The 21,514-nt window shown below is 38.4% G+C and overlaps 1 protein-coding gene across 5 annotated transcripts in view; it reads left to right on the top strand.

Moving 5' to 3' along the window:
* SERGEF (secretion regulating guanine nucleotide exchange factor) overlaps window positions 1–21,514 on the top strand; it is a 155,575-nt gene that overhangs the window by 34,692 nt on the left and 99,369 nt on the right. For 4 of the 5 annotated variants that reach the window (XR_008450226.1, XM_054069001.1, XM_054068999.1 and 1 more), the window contains exon 9: window positions 3,993–4,153. The exons of the other annotated variant lie outside the window; for it this stretch is intronic. Coding sequence is in view for 3 of the 4 variants with exons in the window: in XM_054069001.1 (XP_053924976.1) it covers window positions 3,993–4,153 (161 nt within the window). In the remaining variant the exon portion in view is untranslated. The remainder of the gene's footprint in view (window positions 1–3,992; window positions 4,154–21,514) is intronic. 5 annotated transcript variants of the gene reach the window in all.

The raw sequence follows: 21,514 nt of genomic DNA, 5'->3' as shown, positions 1-21,514 counted from the left end.
TCACCCTTCATTCTTAAGTAATTCGTCCTGCAACCTCCTTACTCTGTATGACTAATGTCTTTCAAATATTCTTAGAACATTTTAAAATACCATCTATATTATAAGCAGCACAGTAGCAACACCTCTCACTACAATTGCTTAATGCTTTCTGTCATAACTCAGTGCTTTCTTTTGCTTAGGATTTTGACGAGGCTTTAACCTTTTTGGCTGGAATTTTCCATGCGTTGGTATTTGCCTTAACCCAAACTTTCCACTTGAGACTGATTTTCTTGTTTTGTTTGTTTGCTGAAAATATAATCAGTATTTCATAGAGAAGATACTTCTAAATCAGCTTCTGTTATATTCTTTCACAGAAAAGACAGATTTATTTCTTTCTAAAAGGGTCCATAGGCAAATGTGTTTAGCTGAAAATTAGGCGTGATTGACCATTAGCAGGAGACTGAGCATGGGAAGGGGTATGCTCACCAAGCAGGACTAAGTCTAGGAAGTGAATTTCTGCCAATTAGAAGTGAGAATTGAGTTGATGAGCATTGAGGAGGAACTGGTTCCTTAGGTAATCTTTGGGCATTCAAGAAGTTCTTCCTAAAAGTAAAAAATTAGTTTATCTGGCTTTAATTTTTTTTAATGGCTGTTCTCCATGTTTGCCTGCCAATAACTGTCTGAAACTTGTTTTATTTATAGGGACAAAAAGGAAAAAGATAATTACAATTATTTCTGCTTGTAAACAGAAACAGTTTATGTTCTCCTAAAGTCTCTGTTTGGTTTTGCCATGTGTAAGTAATTCTGTCCTTGCTCGTCCAGTGAAGGAAAATCGAATGTGTGGATGGAAGGTGTTTTGTTGTAGCCAGGCATTATTGCTGCTTGGTTTTAATCCTTCAAGCGTGCTTGCATTCTTAAATTCCACTGAATTTACTGAAATAATTTGCAATAAGAGATGAACATACTTCAAACTCTTTGTAAAGCTGAATAAAACCACTGGGATCATGCTGTTTCCAGTTCTATTACTTCCATTTAAACTTGGTGTTACTGTTGAAATTTCAATGTTATTGATCCAATAATAGAATTGCAGAGTGAACCTTAAGGAGACCAATAACCTGTAGTGTAGTAGGAAAAAACCCCAAATTTGTGTGGACCCTGGCTCATGGTAAATTTATGAGTGGAGAGATGGCCTTTGGGTCAGTGATAAAGACACAATGGGCAGCTGATGGCAGCTGTAGTTAAATTAATCCCGTTGAAAAGGGTGATGGTTTCTGAAAATTAAAGAGAGTTAAACATGGAGACAGCAGTTTGGGGTGGATGGTGGAGTGGGGAGCCTTTAATTCATAAGGGGAAGTTACCTATGCAGTTTACCTTGATTTCAGAGTATGTGGTTGTAGTACATTGCTCTGATCTTGCAGTTGGGGAAGCTGTAGAGGACTATGCTTTTCTCTGCCTTTCATAGACCCCTGGCAAAGGGGAACAGAATTGCTTGCTTTGCCCAGAAATTGCTCTAGCAGCTCATCGTCAAGAAAGTGTCAGTTGCTCCTTAGTTTCTGCTGGTCACTGGTAGGGTGGGAAGATTATTTTCTCAGTGAGTCTCAGAGACTGATCAGGTGTATGTTGGGATTTTAGACTGCCTTCATCTGAATCCAGACAACAGCAGCAGACAAGACTTGAGACCAGCTGGAGCAATACCCTCAGGTGATGATGTAAAGGATCGTTTTTTGTGGCTGTTTTTTTTTTGTTCACGTCTGGGTCCAGACTGAGCACAGCTTTGATTGGGGAAATATTTTCTTTCCCCAGAAGTCAAACTTGAGAGGAACCTCACTATACACAGCAGTGCTGTGCTGTGTATGAGGATCTGGGTCTGTATTATCAAATACACTGCTTGATTATCCAGAAGCCTTGTGGGTTGCTGACGTTTTTGTCTATGACACATGATGCTTTTGGCTTATGGGAGTTGAAATGCTTTAGTAGAACTGTGGTCCTTGGGATCCATGCAGCAGTGTCTGGGTAGTGCTTGAGAGCTTGTGGCATATTAATGATCTAGCTAGTTGATGCAGAAATTCTTTCTGTTTTTGAATTTCATACTTGGTACAAAATAGAGCAGTCTGCCTGTCCTTTTCCAGTCCACTAAATAGGTGTAGTAACCTAATCTGATGTAAAAGCCTGAAGCTTAGTTTACATTTAAATTTGCAATGTAACATTCTGATGTAGCTGCAGATGTCGTTAGCAGAGATCTTTACAAATTTCCAAGTAAATATAGTACCTTCAGAAAAAACATGCTTGTTTTTTAAACTAGGAACTGTTTTCCTAATATCTGTGAGGTATACTGGTAGTTTTCTTAATGAAACTTGTTTAAATGCTTTAATCGAAAATGATGAAGCTAGTATTTTGAAAGACCTCACTAGTATTGAAAGTGACTGGTTTCAACTTTTCCCTGATCTGCTAGGAAGCTCCAAAAGAAGAAAATATTTGTGCCCTTGAAAGAAAAGGACAACTAATTTTATCACTTAAGTATTTCAGAGGAAGCATTGTGATCTGAAAAACCACCGCTAGCAGATTTCCAGGGAAAATGCATATATTTCTTGTCTTTTTAAAAATACAAAGTTAGAGGTTTCCAGATTTTTTACAAGGTACATTATGAGCCTAAACTCCACAAGCAAGCAGTACCTACCTGTATCCTCTTCAAGGCAGCACCCAAAGGAAAAGGAAGGTGGTCAGGTTTCCCAGGGTTTGTGATATGGGATGTGTTAAGAAAACCCTCAGTTGTCACCTTTGTGCAGTGTGACCAGTACCTCTTGCTCCTGACCCCACCGCGGGTTATGTTTGTACTGACTGACAAGGGGAGAAGTGTGTGGATTAGAGTTGACTTGCTTGACTTGATCGTATCTTCTTTAATTTCACATCATTTGGCTTATGACTTCAGTTAAATTCTGGAGAGGAGTTTGAGGCTTGGCTGAAGTGTGTACATAACTCTCAAGGTCATTGCGGGCTTCCTGAGATGTAATGTGGGCTGCTGCTTCTAGTCAAAACTGAGTTGAGAACATACTGGTTATGTTGTGCATAGGTAACCTTTGAAATCGGAAGCCCAGAAGGGACAGCTTCTCATTACTTAGCTGCAGAGATCTAGTTATTTCATTAAGAAAATAAAGCTGTCACTTAGTAGGATTTGTTTGTGTGTGTGTGTGTGTGTGTGGTTTGTTTTGCTGTTGTGGTGGGGTTATTTTTGGTTGTTGTTTTTTTTTTTTTTTTATATAAATATTGGGAACTGAAGGTAAAAAGAATCACTTTATTTGTACTGGAGAGTGGCATTTTGGGTGTCAGTCCCACAACAGCCAACTATAATATGTGGAGAGAAAGGTGATCCATATACTGCTGATTTTATTTAAAGTTCTCTTTCCTTGGCCAATGAGCGATTCCTTTGAAAATGAACCACTGCATTTCCAATACTTAATGACAGCTCTAGTGGTGTTCCTGACTAACCAGTTGCTGTCCTGAGGGCTGGTATTCTGCTAATGTAAGTTGTGACAGATGGCAACTTCTATCAGGAAAACAAACTGTTTGTTAAACACAGGGCATGCAATGGATGTCTCTATAGCAAAGACTGGCAATAGAGAAAAATCTTTTATGCTTCAGAATAAGCTGTTTTGTGTGTGCTTCTATTAAGCTAAAAATTCATCCTTTATATAACCAAAGTGTATATATTATATGCAGAATGTCCAAGTTATGCAGCTTTACTGACAGTTTCATTTATAGCCCAGGCCATCCTAGAGAAATTATTCTGGTAGAAAACGAGTTAATGAAGTTTGAGTAACTGCATAGAAGCATATCGTAATATGTCTTTAGTTACTTTTATTATTTTTTTCTTCTGCTCGAAGCAGTAAGTTTTCACTAGTTTTTTGAAGCTTCAGATAAGATGCAGTAAGAAGTATTGTTCTAGTTTTGACATGGTATCCAGATGTTCCAAGTACCTATTGAATAAATAATCTTGAAATATGATTTGTGTTTAGAAACTGGCAAGGTATTCACCTGGGGCAGAATGGACTATGGGCAACTTGGAAGGCATGCAGTGGTTCCTGATGGGCAAGAGGTGTGCACAGCATCTGAACAACACTTGGAGCTGTTGTGTAACATCCCTGTTTCAGTGTCTTGCCTAAATGGAGCATCTCAGGTAATGAAGAATATTACCATTTTTTTCCCAGGTTTGTTTTTTTGAAGAAGGTGTGCATTACAATAACTGGAACAATTTCCTAATAGAACCTTTTTAGTACAAGTCCTCACTGCTCTTCCTGTCAGAAATTAATATGGTTCAATTATTTCAAATGTCTTAAAAGGCCTTTGCATTCATAAAATGATTTTTCCTAGGTGGAACCAGAGTTACCCTTAGCAGAAGATGCCAATTTCTTTCATATATCAGTGTGTGCAGGAAGTAGTTGCACCTGCAGTACATCTTAGCAGATAAACTGGGACCCTGCCCAGTTGCAGCGCTACTTCAGTCTGAAGCCCTGTGTAACAGTTTAGCCAATGGTCTTTCTCTAGCTGGTAAATAATGCTGCAACTTCTAGAATATTCTCTATCTTATAACATCCTTCAGTGATATTGGAGGCTTTTGTTTTATATGGCTAATTCGATACAAAATTATTTATCCTGAAGCATAAAGATGATCAGAAAGAAAACTTGAGTAAAGCTGTTTGCTGTAGGCTGATACAACGTGCAACCTGTACTTCCTGCAAACCATTTTCTTGACTTTTTAGCAGCTGAGAGGCAGCATATGGCAATTGGCCTGTGGGCAGGCAATTTGCGGGTCCCATCTGGGCAGAAAACTAGTCAAAAGGTGTGCATCTCCCTGTGGGGTAGCTGGCAGTCAAATTGCAAGGGGTAAGTACAGATTGACTGCTTCAGCTGCCATGTATGTACTGCATCTCTGCCTCCTGGTAGTCTCCCATGGTGAAACTTAAGTTAGAAGAATCAGCCTCTATACTTTCCCATCATCAGTGTTCTGTGACTGTGTGCACTTACAGATGCGAAGTGGAGGTTCAGAGCCTAGGATGCTGCAGTAATGAATAATTTGTTTAGTCATTGTTGACTCCACTGAGTCTCAAACAGCTTTCTTACTCATTTTGGGATGGGTGTCCCTACTTTTGTCACTGGATATCTATACAGAACACTGTTATTGAATCTGTTTCGTGCTGGTTTTCATTTGTGCTTTGGGCAATGCCTCAAATATGTAGTTCTGTTGTTTCTTTTACATTACAAATTGAAGGCAGCCATAGCTTTTGCACAGGGGAACGTATGCTTGGCAGGACGAGTGATCCATGAAGGTGAAGGAAAGGGATGCATTCAGATATATTCCTTGAAACGGAAGAGAAAACCAATCTCATCTTCATTCTGCTGCCCTCAGCGCTGTTCCTCCTTATAGACTTATGAAAGACCTGATTTGAGTGATTAGCAACGGCAGTGTTGTGGAGCAGGCATCATTCTTTGCAGCGCTAACAGCATGAAGATGATTTAAGAAGAGCGTGATGAAGAGCTAGCGTCATTTATATCCTAAGAGGAGCTGTGTTGATGAGAAAAGGAAAAAGCAGATAATAAAGGCCTAAATTGCTTCACTTCAAGATTACAAAATAATGCTAGAACTAGAATTTATACTTAAAAATGCAATAATTTGCAGTTTGTAGGCTAAGTAGAGTGTGAGCTGGTTTTTGTTTACACACAAGCTATCCTTTTTTTCTTTTGTCGTATAGAGATGAAGTTTAATATGATAGCTGAATTACAAAGGATACAGGGCAGATGAGTTCTTTTCCACGTTTACCTTGAGTTAACAATTCCAATTTGCATGCTTAATGCAGAGAACCAGTTCAACAGTTGAGGATTACAGCTAATGATTTTTATCCATGGTCTATTTTTATAAATCGCTTTTAGTGATTCAGCTGAATTTTTGGCAAAGCTGTGGTCTGCTGATTGCCTCTGCACTTCAGTTAATATTGTTAAAACCGAAATGGAGAAACTAATCTAAAGATTAGGGACAGTATGAAAGACGCACTAGTTTACCTCAAGGACAGCATGTAGACTTAACCTCCAGTGCTGCTCCTTGTTTCCGTGCCCATTGTTTACCTGCTTTCTCTGCAAAAAGTCCAGGGGTTCTCCTTTCTTTGTGCTGGAATTGATATAGTGTCTGTGTCTGTCTACCCCTCCAAACCCTGATATTTGAAGTGTTGTGAGTGACCTATTCCAATCTGAGTTTGACTTCATCTGACAAACTCATTTGGAAGCATTGACCTTGAGAAATATGAGCACTTTTTTTCTTTCAAGTGAAACAATGGAAGAACAAAAGCCTGAGTTTTAGATAATTATCTACTGATCTAAGTATGTCTTCCTGGCAGCTTTAAAAGAGTGTGGGGTCATCACATTCCTGGAGTCTCATGTGTTTAAACTTTTTGAATTATGTGACTGAAGGTCTATTTATTGCTTTCTTCTTGGCGCTTCGATGCATAACCATCATAGAATAGGGTGAGACACGGAAAAGAAACTTAAGGCTGTAGGCGAAGTCAGTTGTGCGAGACATTATGCTTTTGTGTTGTGGGGCGTCCTTGATTGGACCTCTTCAGAACATCTGACTCATCTGCTGCCTGATGTGCATTCATATCCACTGCTCTTCAGATGAAAGGACAATTAAATAAAAATGGCCTAAAATATGATGAGCCTCTGTATTTAGCAAATACTACAAAGACCTGGTTTAATGTTTCCTCCTTGTCAAAATGCTTTTCCAGTCTGCTTGATATTTTTGGTTTTAATAGCAACCATTTTACTGTTTGTGGTATGTTCGGCATGTCATTCACATTGCAGCAAACATTTGCTGCAGCAACAAACAAGTGAGAAGTCATTGTGCAGTGCTGAATGTTTCTTGCTAAACTGGATGTGAGTGCTATAGTAATTTTGGATATGCAGAACTGTTCATGTGGAACCACATTTTCATCATATCCTTTCTCTAATTAAAGCAAGCTACGATAGATTACAGTTTTCTGAGGAGGGAATCTGAAATGTCATTTAAGAAATAAAAAAATAAATATCTGTGTCCCACTGTCATATTTGGATATGTATTTACCTGGGCTTAATTCCCTCCTTAGTTTTACCATCACCCATCTTAAATCTTGGTAGTGGATTAGGGGCCAGTTGTGTCAGGAAATGGAAATAACTGATGGACTTTTGGCAACCTTGTACCTGCTGTGTTTATCCTGACCCTTCTGTGGTACATTATTTGAGCGTGTGTGTTTGTCTCAGTGTATGTATGTTCATCCCAAGCACTACAGACTGGTTGGGATCCTCCATATGGTTCCTTTCTTCAGGGAGCACCACCATGAATAAACACATTCTCATTGCCCTTTGCAATTGAAGTCTATTGCTACTCATTTCAGAGACAGTTGCAGTAATGAGTCGTTCTTGTTTAATTTTAGTATTTCACAGAATCTCAGAATGACCTCAGTTGGAAGGAACCCATAAGGATTGTCGAGTCCAACTCCTATCCCTGCATAGGACAACCCCAAAATTTACACCGTGTTTCTGAGTGATTTGACCAAATGCGTCTTGAATATTGTTAGGCTTGGCACTATGACTGCTTCCCTGGGAAGCCTGTTCCAGGGCTCCACCAACCTCTCTGTGAAGAATCTTTTCCTAATATCCAACCTAAACCTCTCTTGGCACATCTTCCTGCCTTTCCCTCGGGTCCTATCATTGGTCACCAGAGAGAAGAGATCAGCGTCTGCACTGTTTCCTTCCCTTGTGAGAAAGCAATAAAGTGGTATGAGGTTCCCCCCTCAGTCTCCTTTTCTCCAGGCTGAACAGGCCAAGTGGCTTCAGCTGCTCCTTGTATGACTTCCCCTCTAGAGCCTTCACTAACTTTGTGGCTCTCCTCTGGACACTCTCCAGTAACTTTTATATCCTTTTAACACTGTGGTGCCCAAAGCTGCACACAATATTTGAGGTGGGGCCACACTAGTGTTTAGTAGAGTGGGGCAATCACCTCCCTTGACCGGCTAGCAATGCCATGCACTCCAGGACATGGTTGGCCCTCTTGGCTTCCAGGGCATGCTGCTGGCTCATGTTCACCTTGCGGTTAACCTGCCTTTCTGCAGGGCTGCTCTCCAGCCTCTCACTCCCCAGTCTGTATGTATATCCAGGGTTGCTCTGTCCCAGGTGCAAAACTCAGTACTTAGCCGTGTTAAACTTCATGTGGTTGGTCATTGCCGAGCTCTCCAATTTGTCTAGATCCCTCTGTAGAGCCTCTTTGCCCTCAAGAGTGTCAACAGCTCCCCTCAGTTTCATGTCTTCAGTGAACTTGGTTAGTCAACCTTAAAGTCCTTCATCCATGAATTTATGAAGATATTAAAGAATACTTGTGCTAAGATGGAACCCTGTGGAACCCCGCTAGTGACTGTCATCAGCCCGATGTAACCCCATTCACTGTGACCATTTGAGCCTGACCCATCAGCCAACTGATCACCTACTGCATTATGTGTTTATCCAGCTATATGCTAGACATTTCGTTCAGGAGGATGATGTGAGAGACAGTACCAAAACCTTGCTGAAATCCAGAAAGATTACATCAACTGGTTTTCCTCTGTCAACTAGGTGGGTAACTTTGTCATAGAAGGAAATTTGTCAGGCAGGACTTTCCCTTTATGAACCCGTGCTGGCTGGGACCAATGGCTGTGTTGTCTTTCAGGTGTTTTTCAGTAGCTCCAGAATAATTTTCTCCATAATCTTACCAGGCACTGAAGTGAGACTGAGAGGTCTGCAGTTATTGGGCTCCTCTCTGCTGCCATTCTTGAAGATAGGGACAACATTTGCCAGCTTCCAGTCAACTGGTACCTCTCCAGATTCCCAAAAGCATTGAAAAAACATCGAGAGAGGTCTCGCTATGACATCAGCCAGCTCTTTAGGTACCCTTGGATGAATCTTGTCAGGCCCCATCCACTTAGAGGGATCCAGCTGGAGCAATAAATCCTGCACAGGATCAGGGTTGATTGAGAGTTTGTCATTTGCACAGTCTTGGTCCTTTAGCCAGTGGCTCAGAGGGGAATTCAAGTCCATCAACAGTAGTGAAGGCAGAGGTGAAAAAAGCATTAAATGTCTCTGCCTTTTCTATATCCTTGTTTATGAGGTGTCCATGCTTATTAAGTAAAGGACCAATGTTATTTCTGGCCTGCCTTTCGTTATTAACTTAGTTAAAAAATAAACATACTATTTATATTTATTTTAAAAATAAATATATTATTTGAAAATTAGCTTTCTTTTTAGTATATTCTTTTTTTTCCCTTTTTCCTCATTCATGTGGTAAAATGTTAAGTGTCTACTGCAAGATAATGATAAAGTATCTGTTATGACGATAGCGAATTGGTTGACTATTCTATAACCATAAGGTTAATGTATAAGCATCATTATTACCTTAACGTATAGATGCAATAATAGTGAAAATGGAACCTTTTGGTTTACAAAATGGCAACTGTATTTGTATTTCTTGACTTCTTGGGGAAAATTGTTAGAGGCTTCTTCGTAAGTAAATCTGAAGTTGAGACTTTAAAGAGTATTAAGATAAATAACCTGATAGTGTTACGTATACATCATCTCTGCTGTTTGCAAGGTGTTGGTATACTTAATTGTTTGACTGGATACTGTGAATATTTGTGGAGATGTTCTTTATTATGAATGGTCAACACAGCAGATTGGTGTTTTTGTGGGAGAGAAACAACAAATTGAACTTTCCTAAACCAGATTTTACTGCTCGGAGTTTAACAATATATGTGTAGAAACTGATCCAATAAGCTGCTTAAAAAAAAAACAAACACTTTGGGGGAAGGAGGAAAATGCAAAAAAAAGTCTCTCTAGTTTTCCAAGCTTAATAACTTTTAGATAATCCAAGGATATAGTTCAATGAAAGCGATATTGTGAAAAACAGTTTCAGTAAACTCTCTTCCTTGTTCTTTCATTTGCTAGCTTTCCTCAAAACTCCTAACTGTGCTGCAAAAATGGATGTGGATCCTGGAAAGATTCATAGTAAAAGGTGGTTCTTACTTTGTGCTACTTTCAGCTAATAGTGAAAACAAGCAGGAGATGGGAGTAGAAACAGAGAAATGACATGATTCCAGGTGCAACAGCAAGTCAACTGGAAAGCTGAGAACAGAACCCAGGTGCTCCAGATTCCACTCCAGCCCTTTATTCATTAAGCTTTCTCCCTTGTGATCTTACTAGAAGAGAAAGATAGTTGATATCTGGTCAGATTACTACTTGTCTTGTATTTCAGGTAGTGTGTGTTGCTTGCCCTGTATGTTTATTTAATGCTGTTAGATCTGTCCATGTAGTGATTCTTCATGATGAGAGACCCCCATAGAAGGAGAGGTGAAGGCCAGCTTGTCTTTTACTGAGGGTTTTTTAAGGTCATTCTGGACCGATTAATTCAATTATCCTAATTTTTACCTTGAAGTGATGTGGAATGTAGTGCATGTAGTGCAGTAGTTTTTTTGAATCAGTATCTTTTACAAGCTGATCTTAATTTATGTCCTTTGAGAATTGACATTGTTGAATTTTTCTTGATTGATGCAGGTTGGTTTTGTTATGCTGTTTTACAGATGCAGTAATAAAAATGGTAATATAGGGATGGTTCCTTTCATATACTTGCAAGAGCACAAATCAAATTCTTGGCTTATCAATTAATTTTAAGTGACAATAAAGTCAAATAAAGGCCATGGAAAAATGGGTTCTGAGTACAACTCACTGTGCAAATGAGAAGGTGCTATAATAAAAATAGAGACCAAATTGTTGAAATTATTATTAAGAGACTAAAACCCAAACAGGATGTATCAAAAGAATGAAGCTGCAGCCTGCATACAGAATACAAAGCCTGTATAGATTAGTTGTTTCTGTGATCTGCATGCCCTGTGTAGGAGAATGACACAGATCTTGGCAACACTGCAAGAAGCTTTGGAGGACTTTACAGTTTTATCACAGGAAATGAGGGAACGGAATTTACTTAGATCATTCAGTTCCCCCTGTCTTTCTTCTAGCAGGAGACTGAGAGCAGTAACAAACTACTGAAATTAAAATGCAAGTTTTCTGCTAGGTTGCCTTCATATTTATTCTGTGCTTTTCTTATCTCATTAAGAAATGACTGTGGTTTGTAAAGAGTATCTTGTGGCCTGGTCAGAGAGACATTTAACACTCATAGCAAAGTCATTTCTGGAAATTAGGAGTACCGATGTGTTAGGTAGTGGGTTACTTTGGAAATACTAATCTGCTCCATCAAAACCGTAACCTAATTGCAATCTTATTTATAAGTATTATATTAATACTTCACTTTACTTGGTGTTAAGACAAAGCCTCTATGAGCAACAGCTTTAGAAGGTGACAACTATTAGTGCAGAAATCTGGTTCAGCCTCACTGACCTTGCTTCAGTTGCCTTTTTCATCCATTAGAAGCCTAAACAGAAAGGTTTCAATGTAAAAAGTATCCATCCTAGTTTGAGGTGAGTCAGGTCTAACCCAGGGTACGTGCATTGACATGTTCCAGATCCAAGAGAAAATATGGTTTGAAGCAAGAGGTTGGTGGAAAAGGCCCTAAAGCATGCAGTTTTTCATTCTCAATTTGTCGTTAGAGTAGTTACAGAGAAGGGATTAACAAATCAATGCAGGCTAAAATGAGAGAAAATCAATAAGAAACTGTAGTGAACTGGAACATAGCTATCAATTTACAGCATTCTCTGCAAAGAATTCTCATCTATACCTTCTTTATGGAGAGAAAACTAATGCAAAAATGACACCAGTAATCTAGGTCATGAAACTTTTGGTATAAATGCTGTTTATGTTTCCAGTTTCTGTTGATTGATGAATTCTATTGGCGGGTTCTTTAACAGTGGAATCTTAAAAGAAAAGAAAAAAAGAAAAGTTGTCAAGGAGAAAAATACCATTTTGGTTAACCTCATAGGAATTTGATGGAACACTCTCTTTAATTGTTTACTTCTTATATTAGTAGAAATTTCTTCATTAATTTTTCATTGTTTTTCTGTCTCCTTCTCCACTGGGTAGCACACTGCAGATGAATGAGATGGGAGAGATCTTGGTGGTTGTAACTCTACCTGTTTATTGAGTTGTGCTATTGGTCCTTTCAAACTCATTTGTCACTGTAGAGCCCTAAACTCACCGAGGCAGTGCTGTTCTGGCCAGAACACAGGCTACTTCTCCCTGCTTTTAATTTAAGGATTTTGGATTTGGTCTGAACGGCTGTTGCGCTTGTGATTTTATGCCAGTGATGGCATTTGTTTTCATTTGTCTGATGTTTTCAGCTTTTGCTTATCAATGAGTCATTTAAGCTGAGAGCCTTGCCAGTCTTTCTGGCCCTTGTGCTTATGTTGTAGATGTGCTTATTGTAAAGATACTGTTCAATGAAAGATTCAGAAATGAGAGAAACCCGGACTTCTACTGTGATGCTTAAAGCTATTGCTATGCCATGGCACACAGCAAATTTCCAGGACTGCCTTACTGGATAACCTGTTAAGAGACAGCTACCTGTTTGTCCTCCCACCTGGTGGATCATCTCCTTTGCCTGCTGGCTGCCTCGCTTCTAATTTAAACTGAAGTTGTCAAAGGCAGAAGCTACATAACTCAGTGGTTTTTATATGGTCTAATATAGCCTGTGCCTTTGCTTCAGCCCCAGTGATCAAACAGCAGAACTTGTTCCTGAAAGGAGAAGAAGGAAGGAGAAGAAAAAGTAAAAATGATGCATCTAATCCTATTAGACAAAAATGCTAAAGTGTGTCCTGTTATAAAACCTGCCTAAGTGTTTATTCTCAGTCTTGTGGCAGTTGGTTTCTGAGGTCTGTATAAATTCAGTGGATATAACGTGTAATCAGATATGAGCAGATTGCCGAGACCTGTGCTTCTGTTGATGCCTTGCAGATTTTTTTTTTTTTACTATAGAAAAATCGAATAAAAACTTTACAAAGAATTTAGAAAATTTCATTAACAGGGAGAAAAAGTATAGATAGTTCCTTAGACGTATGGTTCTGAACATACCACCTCCCACATTTTGCCATTCCTCTTTTTCCAGGTTTAGAGCTAATGTAAACGATCCTTTCCTTGGTAACAAGAATATAGAGAGCCAGTAAGGAGTTCTTATGATGTGTTTATTTTTCCAGGACACTGGTATAACGTCTGTGCTCTTAAGTGTTAAATTAACAAACATTAAGTAGCCAGTTTTTCTACTGGCAATTGCTTCAGTGGAAATCCCTTCTGAGCAGCTTTTTTAAATTGTCAACGTTTACCTGCAGCCTCCACTGATAGCTGATTTCACACTTCAAAAGTGTGAACTCATTCAAAGACTTGAAAATCTGAGACCTTGATTTATTTCTATAGAAAGCAGGGAGTTCCTGGGCCTCACAAGATTGTGTGTGTGCATTTTTATGTAACTAGGCAATTCCTTTATTTTGTATATTGCAAGATGTAGTACTTTTTGTAAATTCTGTGTTCTCTGTAAGATACAAGCAGTAAGATATGATTTTTAATTCTTGAATCATTCCCTTCTGATGTCTTCTCTATTTTGTCTCCTATTTTGATTTCTTGTGGGTTCATGTTGTTTTTAATGTCTGGATGGAGGAAAAAACCTTTTTCTTCAGTAGTTTTGGGAACAGGTTTATGACTTAAATGCACAAAGGTGAATTTTGAAAATAGTGAATAGCAAATTATTTGTTTTCTTTGACTTCTTTATCTGCTGCTGCTCCCTGTTTTGGATTTAACCACTGTTAAGGATGATGAAGACATCCTGGTTTTCCTAAAGATGCATTACTCATTGTGGTAATATAGTTAAAATTAAAACAGGAGCATCCACTTGTAGAGCAAATAGCTGTGTATTTATAAAAATTTGGACAATAATTGGCTTATAATTATCAAAAGACTGTGACTTTTGGAAGCGCAGTTACAAGAATTTTTTCAGAATGTTAGGTGCTAAGAACAGGAAGTGAGATAGAAAGTGTTACAAGGTTTCAAATTATTGTGGATGTTTCAAATTCTTGGTTTAAATGAATTTCTTCCTTACCATGAAAATGATACTGGGAGATGGCTCATCTCCTGTGCATGTGTTGCTGGAGTCTTTCCAGTTTACTCAGTGGGTTGGATCATTGAGGCTGCTGTGATAACATGCGAGCAGAAGTTTCTCGCCTGGCTGCATGCAAGCCTGCTGAGATCAAGCAATGTTTGTGGCATTATGTGAGCCTGTAAGTCCTGCCATTAGCTCTTCCATGGGGGCAACAGAATAATTTGGGCTTAGCTGTTGTGGCTGCTGTGGTAAGTTGAACACATCGGAATGGTAAGCAGTGTTCTGCAGTTTCTTTCCCATTGAAATGCCTCGAAAACTGAGTGGATGAGAAATACAAGTGAAATGAATGTGTTTGCTGGAGAACAGAGGTGTCATCTTGATTCTTCATCTTCTGTGGTTGTCATATACGTATATATAAGCTCAGCAAAACTGGCTTTTTAAAAGTGTGGTCCAGTTGCAGTTTAGCATACAGCCATAGCTTGTGAAGGTGCTTTGAGGCCTGCAGAAAGGTAGAAGGGGTAGAATTGTTTTTGAATTGAAGTCTAGAAAGCATTGCAATAACTTCTCGTGTTGGCTGCTGGCAGCTTGGTCAAATAAAGAGATTTCAACACTGTAGCGTTGGTTGCTCTGGTATCACCTTGCTTAATACAGTACATAATATATAAGGGACTCTGCTGAGGATTGTGAGGCAAATACGTTTCTCAGCATCTTCCATTTAGAGAAGTTGGCAAAAGGCAATCTTTTCTCCTTAAGTGGTTTGTCTTGAATTCTGGGATGAGGAACTGATGAGAACTCAGGTCTGAATCCTTTATTTGAGCCTACCTTTTGTTTCATGTTCTTTAGTGGATTATTGGGCAAGGAGAATGTTTATTGAAACAGTTCTTATTTCCAACCTGACACAGTTGCTCTTTCCAACTGAGAGCATAAGTTTTATTATCAGTGATCTTATCTTGACCTAGTAGGTGCCAACTTGTCATTTAAAAATTTAAATCTGTCATGTTTGAAAGGATTACTTCAAAACTGCATGCCAGTTTCTTGAGAACTGATTTTTTGCTTCACAGTGAATCTAATGTTTTCATTGGGAATGCAACTCACAGGTTGTGATGGGAGGGGATGGTGTCTTCAGAAAACAAAAATTCACAATCTTTTCTTTTGCTGTTTCATGGCACCTGTTGTGGTTTCATTCTTAATTCAGTTTTAAAAGAATAAAAAATACTTTTTCATGGTTATTATATCATGCAGAAATAGAGATAAGCTTAAACAAATGAGAGAGTGGAAATCTGTGTTGACAGTCACTTTTTAAGTTTCATTGCATGTCTTCTTCCTCTTTGATATTGTTGATTCTACTATTTTATCTGAGACCTCCATTACACAGACTTGAGGCTAAGAAAAATATAGAGATTTGTAGAAATGCATTTACATAGTCAGATGTGGAGCTTTCCCTGGGCTTTTTTGTCTTCAATTTGGATGTTAGACTGAAATCTTGAAACAGAACATAATGTTGACATTTGCAGCTTCAGAAAATGACAGAATACTTGGAATAGGGTAATAGAAGACTCTCTTGGTTCAGCAGTTTCAGCAATTCAGTAATTGTCTTACAGGATTAATTGTCTGTGTCTGGTTTTCCTTGCCACAGCAAGCCTGAAGTACAGACTGCTTGGAGGGTCATGAAAAGCAAAATGCTTGTGTTTTTTTACTTAAAAAGAGTAAGATGGTATTTGTGAATTACAGCAATGCTGTTTAATAATGTTAAGATACAATCGTTTTAGCTTAACTGAGAAGCTGTTCAGAAATACGAAATAAGATATTATGTGAACTTGATATCCCACCCCCACGTCTTCAACAAACAAGGACAGTGTAGTATCCTGTTTTGATTTTCCGCATGGTACATGAAGGCATCTACAGTGTCTTGTGGCTAAGTGAGTTAGGAGTGCATGAAGACTGACACCATTCAGGATCTTCAAGAGTGATTGGTTTTGCCCGTGAGGCCTCCATTTGCAGTCAGATTGTCAGAAAGCCAGTAAAAAAGAGCATTTATTCACTTATGTTGTATGCTCAGCATGCCATACCAGAGAGAATTCTAATAAAGTCATTTTATCTGAGGACTTAAAATGTAGTAATACTAAGTATGTGAGGGACTGCTGATGTACCACTGCGGAAATTAAATATGCATTCCGGGTTGTTCTTTCAACCTTTTTTGGCCTGTACTCTCCCCCTTACACTTTACTTTCTGACAGCTTCTTTCAGATACCTGTGTTACAACAGGGTTTTCAAATTATGCTGCTGCTTATTATACTTTTGGTAACATGCTTCAGAAAAATCTCTTCCTATTCAGTGAGTCTGCATGTGCTTTCTCTTGGAGTCCTGTGACTGAAAGAGAAACATTTTGTTTTCTCTTGTTGGTATGGGGCTAAGCATTCAAAGTTGTTAGTTAGAGAGATCAGGACCAAATTCTGAAATCCTTTTATTCATGTTAAGGTAAATGTGATTCAATGTGATGCGCTTGTATTGTATGCTTATACATTTATGGAGAGAAATGTATAATATAACAATAATACTCATGCTTGGATTCCATCTGTCTTTCTTATTTTCTTTTTTATTCAATAGTATATGTTGGCTGATATTCAAGGAGAGAATTAAGAAAAATTAAATGACATTGGTGATGCTAAATTATTTTTATGTTTGAGATAACCAAAATGAATCTATGAATTCTAGATCTACTCTTCAGTGAAGCTATTTTAAGGTCATTCACTCAGTAATTTTTAATTAAATTAATGGTAAGACAGATGTCAGAAGTAGTAAAAACACAGGTGTTGTGCTGGTGTTGTTACATGTAATTTACTATACTTGGGTATAATTGAAGAGGAGTACTTTGATTTTAGAGAACTGGTATTAAAAAAACCCATGGTTGTTACATTTGTCTGAGTTGTAACAGACAAATGTATCAGTTTTCTCCCAACAGTTCAGGTAATTTGCTTTCACTCCTAATTTATGTAACCAAGATCTCTCATGCAGGACCATAATCATTACACATGCCTTAGCTGAAGCTTCCTCATGAGATATTTTGCTTCTGTGTTTTTTTCCTTGTTTCTTTCTCTTGCTCTCTTTCCCAGGAGAGTTGTTCTTCTGTAGACCTACTGAGAGCCATCTGGTGTGGCTGCTGGGAAGCCAGCGCTGCACACCTGAACAAGCCTGTCACACTGCACTTGTGAGAGAAGGTCTGAAGAGACAACTTTGTTAAGTTTTTTAAAAAATGTATGTTTGGCCATAAACTTTTGGATACTTCAGTGCATTTCTTGGAGAAAAGACTTTCTCCAAACTTTGGGGAAGGGGAGTGTTCAAGTGGCTGTAAGCAGGCATCCTTGGTGTTTGAAACTTCTTTAATGTCTAAAGTCTGTTTGGACATTCTAGGGGCCATGTTCAGGCCTGGACTTTTTTTTTTTTTTTTTTTTTTTTTTTTTTTATGTACGATATATCCCTGAGCTTTTGGAGAGAAGAAACTTCGATGCTCCAGAAACCCTATGGCATGGCTTTTTATTCATCCTTTTTTCATCTAAGGGCAATTCCTCAAGGTGAGATGCAGTAGCATATTATTTCCCCTGGATCAGTGTCAAACTTTTCAGCTGAGTTTTAGAGCTGGCCTGCCTGATCTTTGAATGATCTTCTCCTTCCTCTGGCAATGTAGCAGCACACTCCCCCCACAACCCCCTTAAGCAGATTCTGCTACTAGAGTTGCCAAAGTGAATAGAAGACTTAGTGGTTAATACTTGCATTCTGCTCCACTTTCTCAAAGCATAAGCTCTGCTACATGTAGAAAAATACTCAAATATTTATTTCTCTCCTGTCTTTCTGACTTTGTACGGCACTTCAAGTCTGGCATTATTGGATGGAGATGTGTGAAGAACTGAAGACCAAAACATTGCCAGTTGTGGGAAGGCAAACTGCATGATCCTGGGAGAGCAGAAGGAATGCACCAGAGGTTTTAGATGACTATACAGACTTGTTCTATTAGCTGAGTGTGCAGTAAGCCCAACCGCATCTTCCCATCTAGAAGTTGCAAAGAATCCGTTGTTCAAACTGCTGCTCTTGTCTCATTGCCACACTAAAGTGGGAAAGCGTTATGCACGTGCCTTCTGCCCTGAGTCATGTTCCAGTGAGCAGAGTTTTCAAAGGATCTTTGCAGGTTAGCTGTCTTGAACAGTGGCATAATTCAAAGCATAAGAGAACAGCTGATGAAAGAAAGGTAAAACACACATAGTTAAGTAGAAGCAAGTAGCAACAACACTTAGGTCTCTGATGAAGAGTAGAATAAAAAGGATAAGGAAAAAAACCAGCAAACATTCCTGTGTGTAGTGTAACTCTTCATGGTGAATCTCCTGTATAGCATCCTTTGATATTAGTTTGCAGTCTATAGTACTATTGACTGGAGACCTGAAATTGTAGCAGGAGTTTCTGGGTCAAGCCCAGTGTTGATGTAGTGAGGTGCACTTATGTCAGTGGAACTCTACAATATCTAGTGAAGTTGTCTACCATGTTGTAAAGCCATATGATCACTCAGTTTCTGGTAGCTGTCATAAACTAATAATATAACAGATATATATCTGATATATATATACACATAGATATAGCTATATATCTGATAGTGATCATCTATGAGTGGCTGAGTACGCGTGTTAAGACAAGGTTTTCTTGAAAGTCTTGTGCTAATTTTTGTTTTAAATATAACTTGAAATCTTGTTTTTAAAAATTCTTGAAACTTCAGGTTTTAATACCGAACTGAAATAGCAAAATTGCAGCCTTATGCTGTCTACTAAAAACAAATCTCATTTTTCAGTTAGCTTCACAGTACAGTTGTAGCTTTAACTGAGTTTCTAAAATGTTCTTTAATAACAATATTCTGTTTGTCGTTTGACAAGCATCTAGTTTCACATTCAGCTATGCAGAGTATGCTTGATCAGACCTATTGATTTGAGAAATAAGGTAAAGCTGAAAGTGATTAAGCGTAACAATTTTAGATCAATGCAAATGTTTTTAAGGAATTAAACATTTACTTATGAGCAAAAATAAACATACTGGCTTTGTCTCTTAGGGACAAGTGGATGAAATGGCTAATAACATGGTCGATGAAATGGTGAGAAGTAAACCTTTGTCAAGTCATTTTTATGTAACCAAAAAGCACACAAAGAAATGAAGGCAGTTTTAAAATATGCTGCTGTATCGCTATGTGTGTCTTGCTGCAGCTTATAGTTCCTGTGGTGTGGTGTAGGTTATTAGCGGCTGCTCAGGCTGACAGATTTTTTTTTTATTGGATTTGAGAAATCTTCTGGAAATGGGCCAGAGGGTTATATGTTCCAGTAAATGACTAAAAGTGAAACTGTCTAAATGATGCTTTCACTGATCTCTAAGCCACGGGAATATGTGTTATCATAGTGACTGAAAAATTACTTAATCTTTTCAGAAAGCTTTAATTTAGTTAATGTTGCCCTCTTCTTCGTTCTAATACTGATTTGGTCTCTGATCTATAGGATTCAGTAAGTTTTTGAAGTTTGAATTTCCTGTTACTTATGCCATGTTAATGTGTCTTCAGTGCTTCAAAAGTGTCATTTATTCTTATGAAGGTTTGCAGAGCAATAGCTCATAGCTTCTTAGAGAAGAATGAACTTTAACAGCAATATTATGAACCCAACCTAGTATATTTTAGTGTTGCTATAGCTGCTGTGTATGAAGGCAACATAGCATTTTCTGTTCTAGCTTTCTTTTTGGTTGCCCAAATTTATCAAAATAATTTGCTACTCAAGAGAGAAACTTCCCTGTTTGCTCTTGCTTCTGAACTGGCTTCGTTTTGAAACAGTGACTAAACCCACCCTATTCGTCCTGAACTTGTAGGGAACTTGTTCTGCCCTTGACTGGTATTGATAGTGTTGGAAACATAAGATGAGTTGTTCTGAGTAAATACAGAAAAAGGATCTGTAAAAAAATCAGAGTTCAGAAATTCACTGAGATGAGATGATTACAATTTCTTTGAAGATGACATATTTGTTTTAAGAGCTGAAAATTTTGAGGGTTTATTTTGAGTAGGTAACTGTCTCAATACCTTTTTTACCATTAACTGAAACGGACAGATGAAAATAGGACAATTAAGATCTTACTAGGCTTATTCTGCATGGAGAAGAGAAGGCTTCAAGTACATAGTAGCAGCCTTTCTACCTATAGTACCTACAAGGAGGTCCAACAAAAAGATGGAGTTGGGCAGGAGTATGAGAAACAGAGAACAGAGAATGAATTAAAATGTGATATTCGGCGCTTATTTTAAAGGAAAACCTTTTTCACCATGAGGACGATCAAGCAGTGGAACAGGCTGCCTAGGTTTGTACCATTTCTATTACTACAGAATGGAAAAGACTTATCTGGATAAAGCCCAAGCAGCGTGGTCAGATCTCGTAGCTGGCTTGGCTGTGAGCAGGAGATTGGACTAGAAACCTCCTGAGGTCCTGTCAAACCTGAATTATCCTGCAATCCTGAAGTCTTGTTACTGTCCTCAAAACTGTTTCCACTCATGATCAAGGTTCAGAATTATGAAGTTTCAGTCCAGTGCTGTAATATAGCAAGCTGTCAGAGGAATGAGTTTTCAGGTTACTTGTGAAAACACACCGGGCAAGGCTCAAATCAAGTTCAGTTTGCAGAAGTGATGTTTCTTACTAGGAAGGCAGCCAATGAGAGAGAAGAAAATTAAAGGAATCGTGCTGGTTTTTTTGTGTCTGTTATAATACACGTTTTGGGTGCAGCAAAATGTACAAAAGTATTATGTAACAGTTCAGACCTCTCAATGTGCCCCTCTGGATAAAATAAGCTGCTTGTATTACTCTGATAGGGTAGAAGCTGGCATCTTCTTTCCAATACTGGCTTGTGGAGAGGAGGGCTGTAACTGAAATAGCAACTTGCAAAAAACTGCTTCATGGTTCAGTGGTTCCTTGTTGTTATTTTGTTTTAGCCCAGAAGCTACAATTAGCTGTCCTCTCCTCATTCTTCTTATTTTCTTTATGCTCCGAAATTCATTAAGTAGAAAACGTTTTGGGAAGCTGCTCTGCAGTTTAACTATCCATACATTTGGAGCCCTTGATCTAGATGCTTAAAATGATGATTTGATTTTCAGGATTTGTTCTTCTGTTTTTCTAGTTATGTGCCATTTTCTAGCATAAATTGCTCTTTGGTCATATAAAATTGTCATACTGGTTAACGCTGACAGTTTTGCTCTAAATTTATAATAACAACTTTAATTCTGTGCCCTTCTCACTGTCCTCTGTTTTCTTTTGAGTAACAATAGATGTACAGTCTTTGTGACAGATATTCTATTGAAATTAGCTCACTAAAAACAGAGCCTCTGCTCTTCAGAAAATTAAAATACCCAGTGTCTGCAACATTGTGTTCTTCTGCAAGGGTAAATAGAAA

The sequence above is a fragment of the Cuculus canorus genome, chromosome 5 (genome assembly GCF_017976375.1).
Source record: "Cuculus canorus isolate bCucCan1 chromosome 5, bCucCan1.pri, whole genome shotgun sequence".
NCBI classification, from domain to species: Eukaryota; Metazoa; Chordata; class Aves; order Cuculiformes; family Cuculidae; genus Cuculus; species Cuculus canorus.
This window is presented reverse-complemented; position numbering and strand designations above follow the sequence as displayed.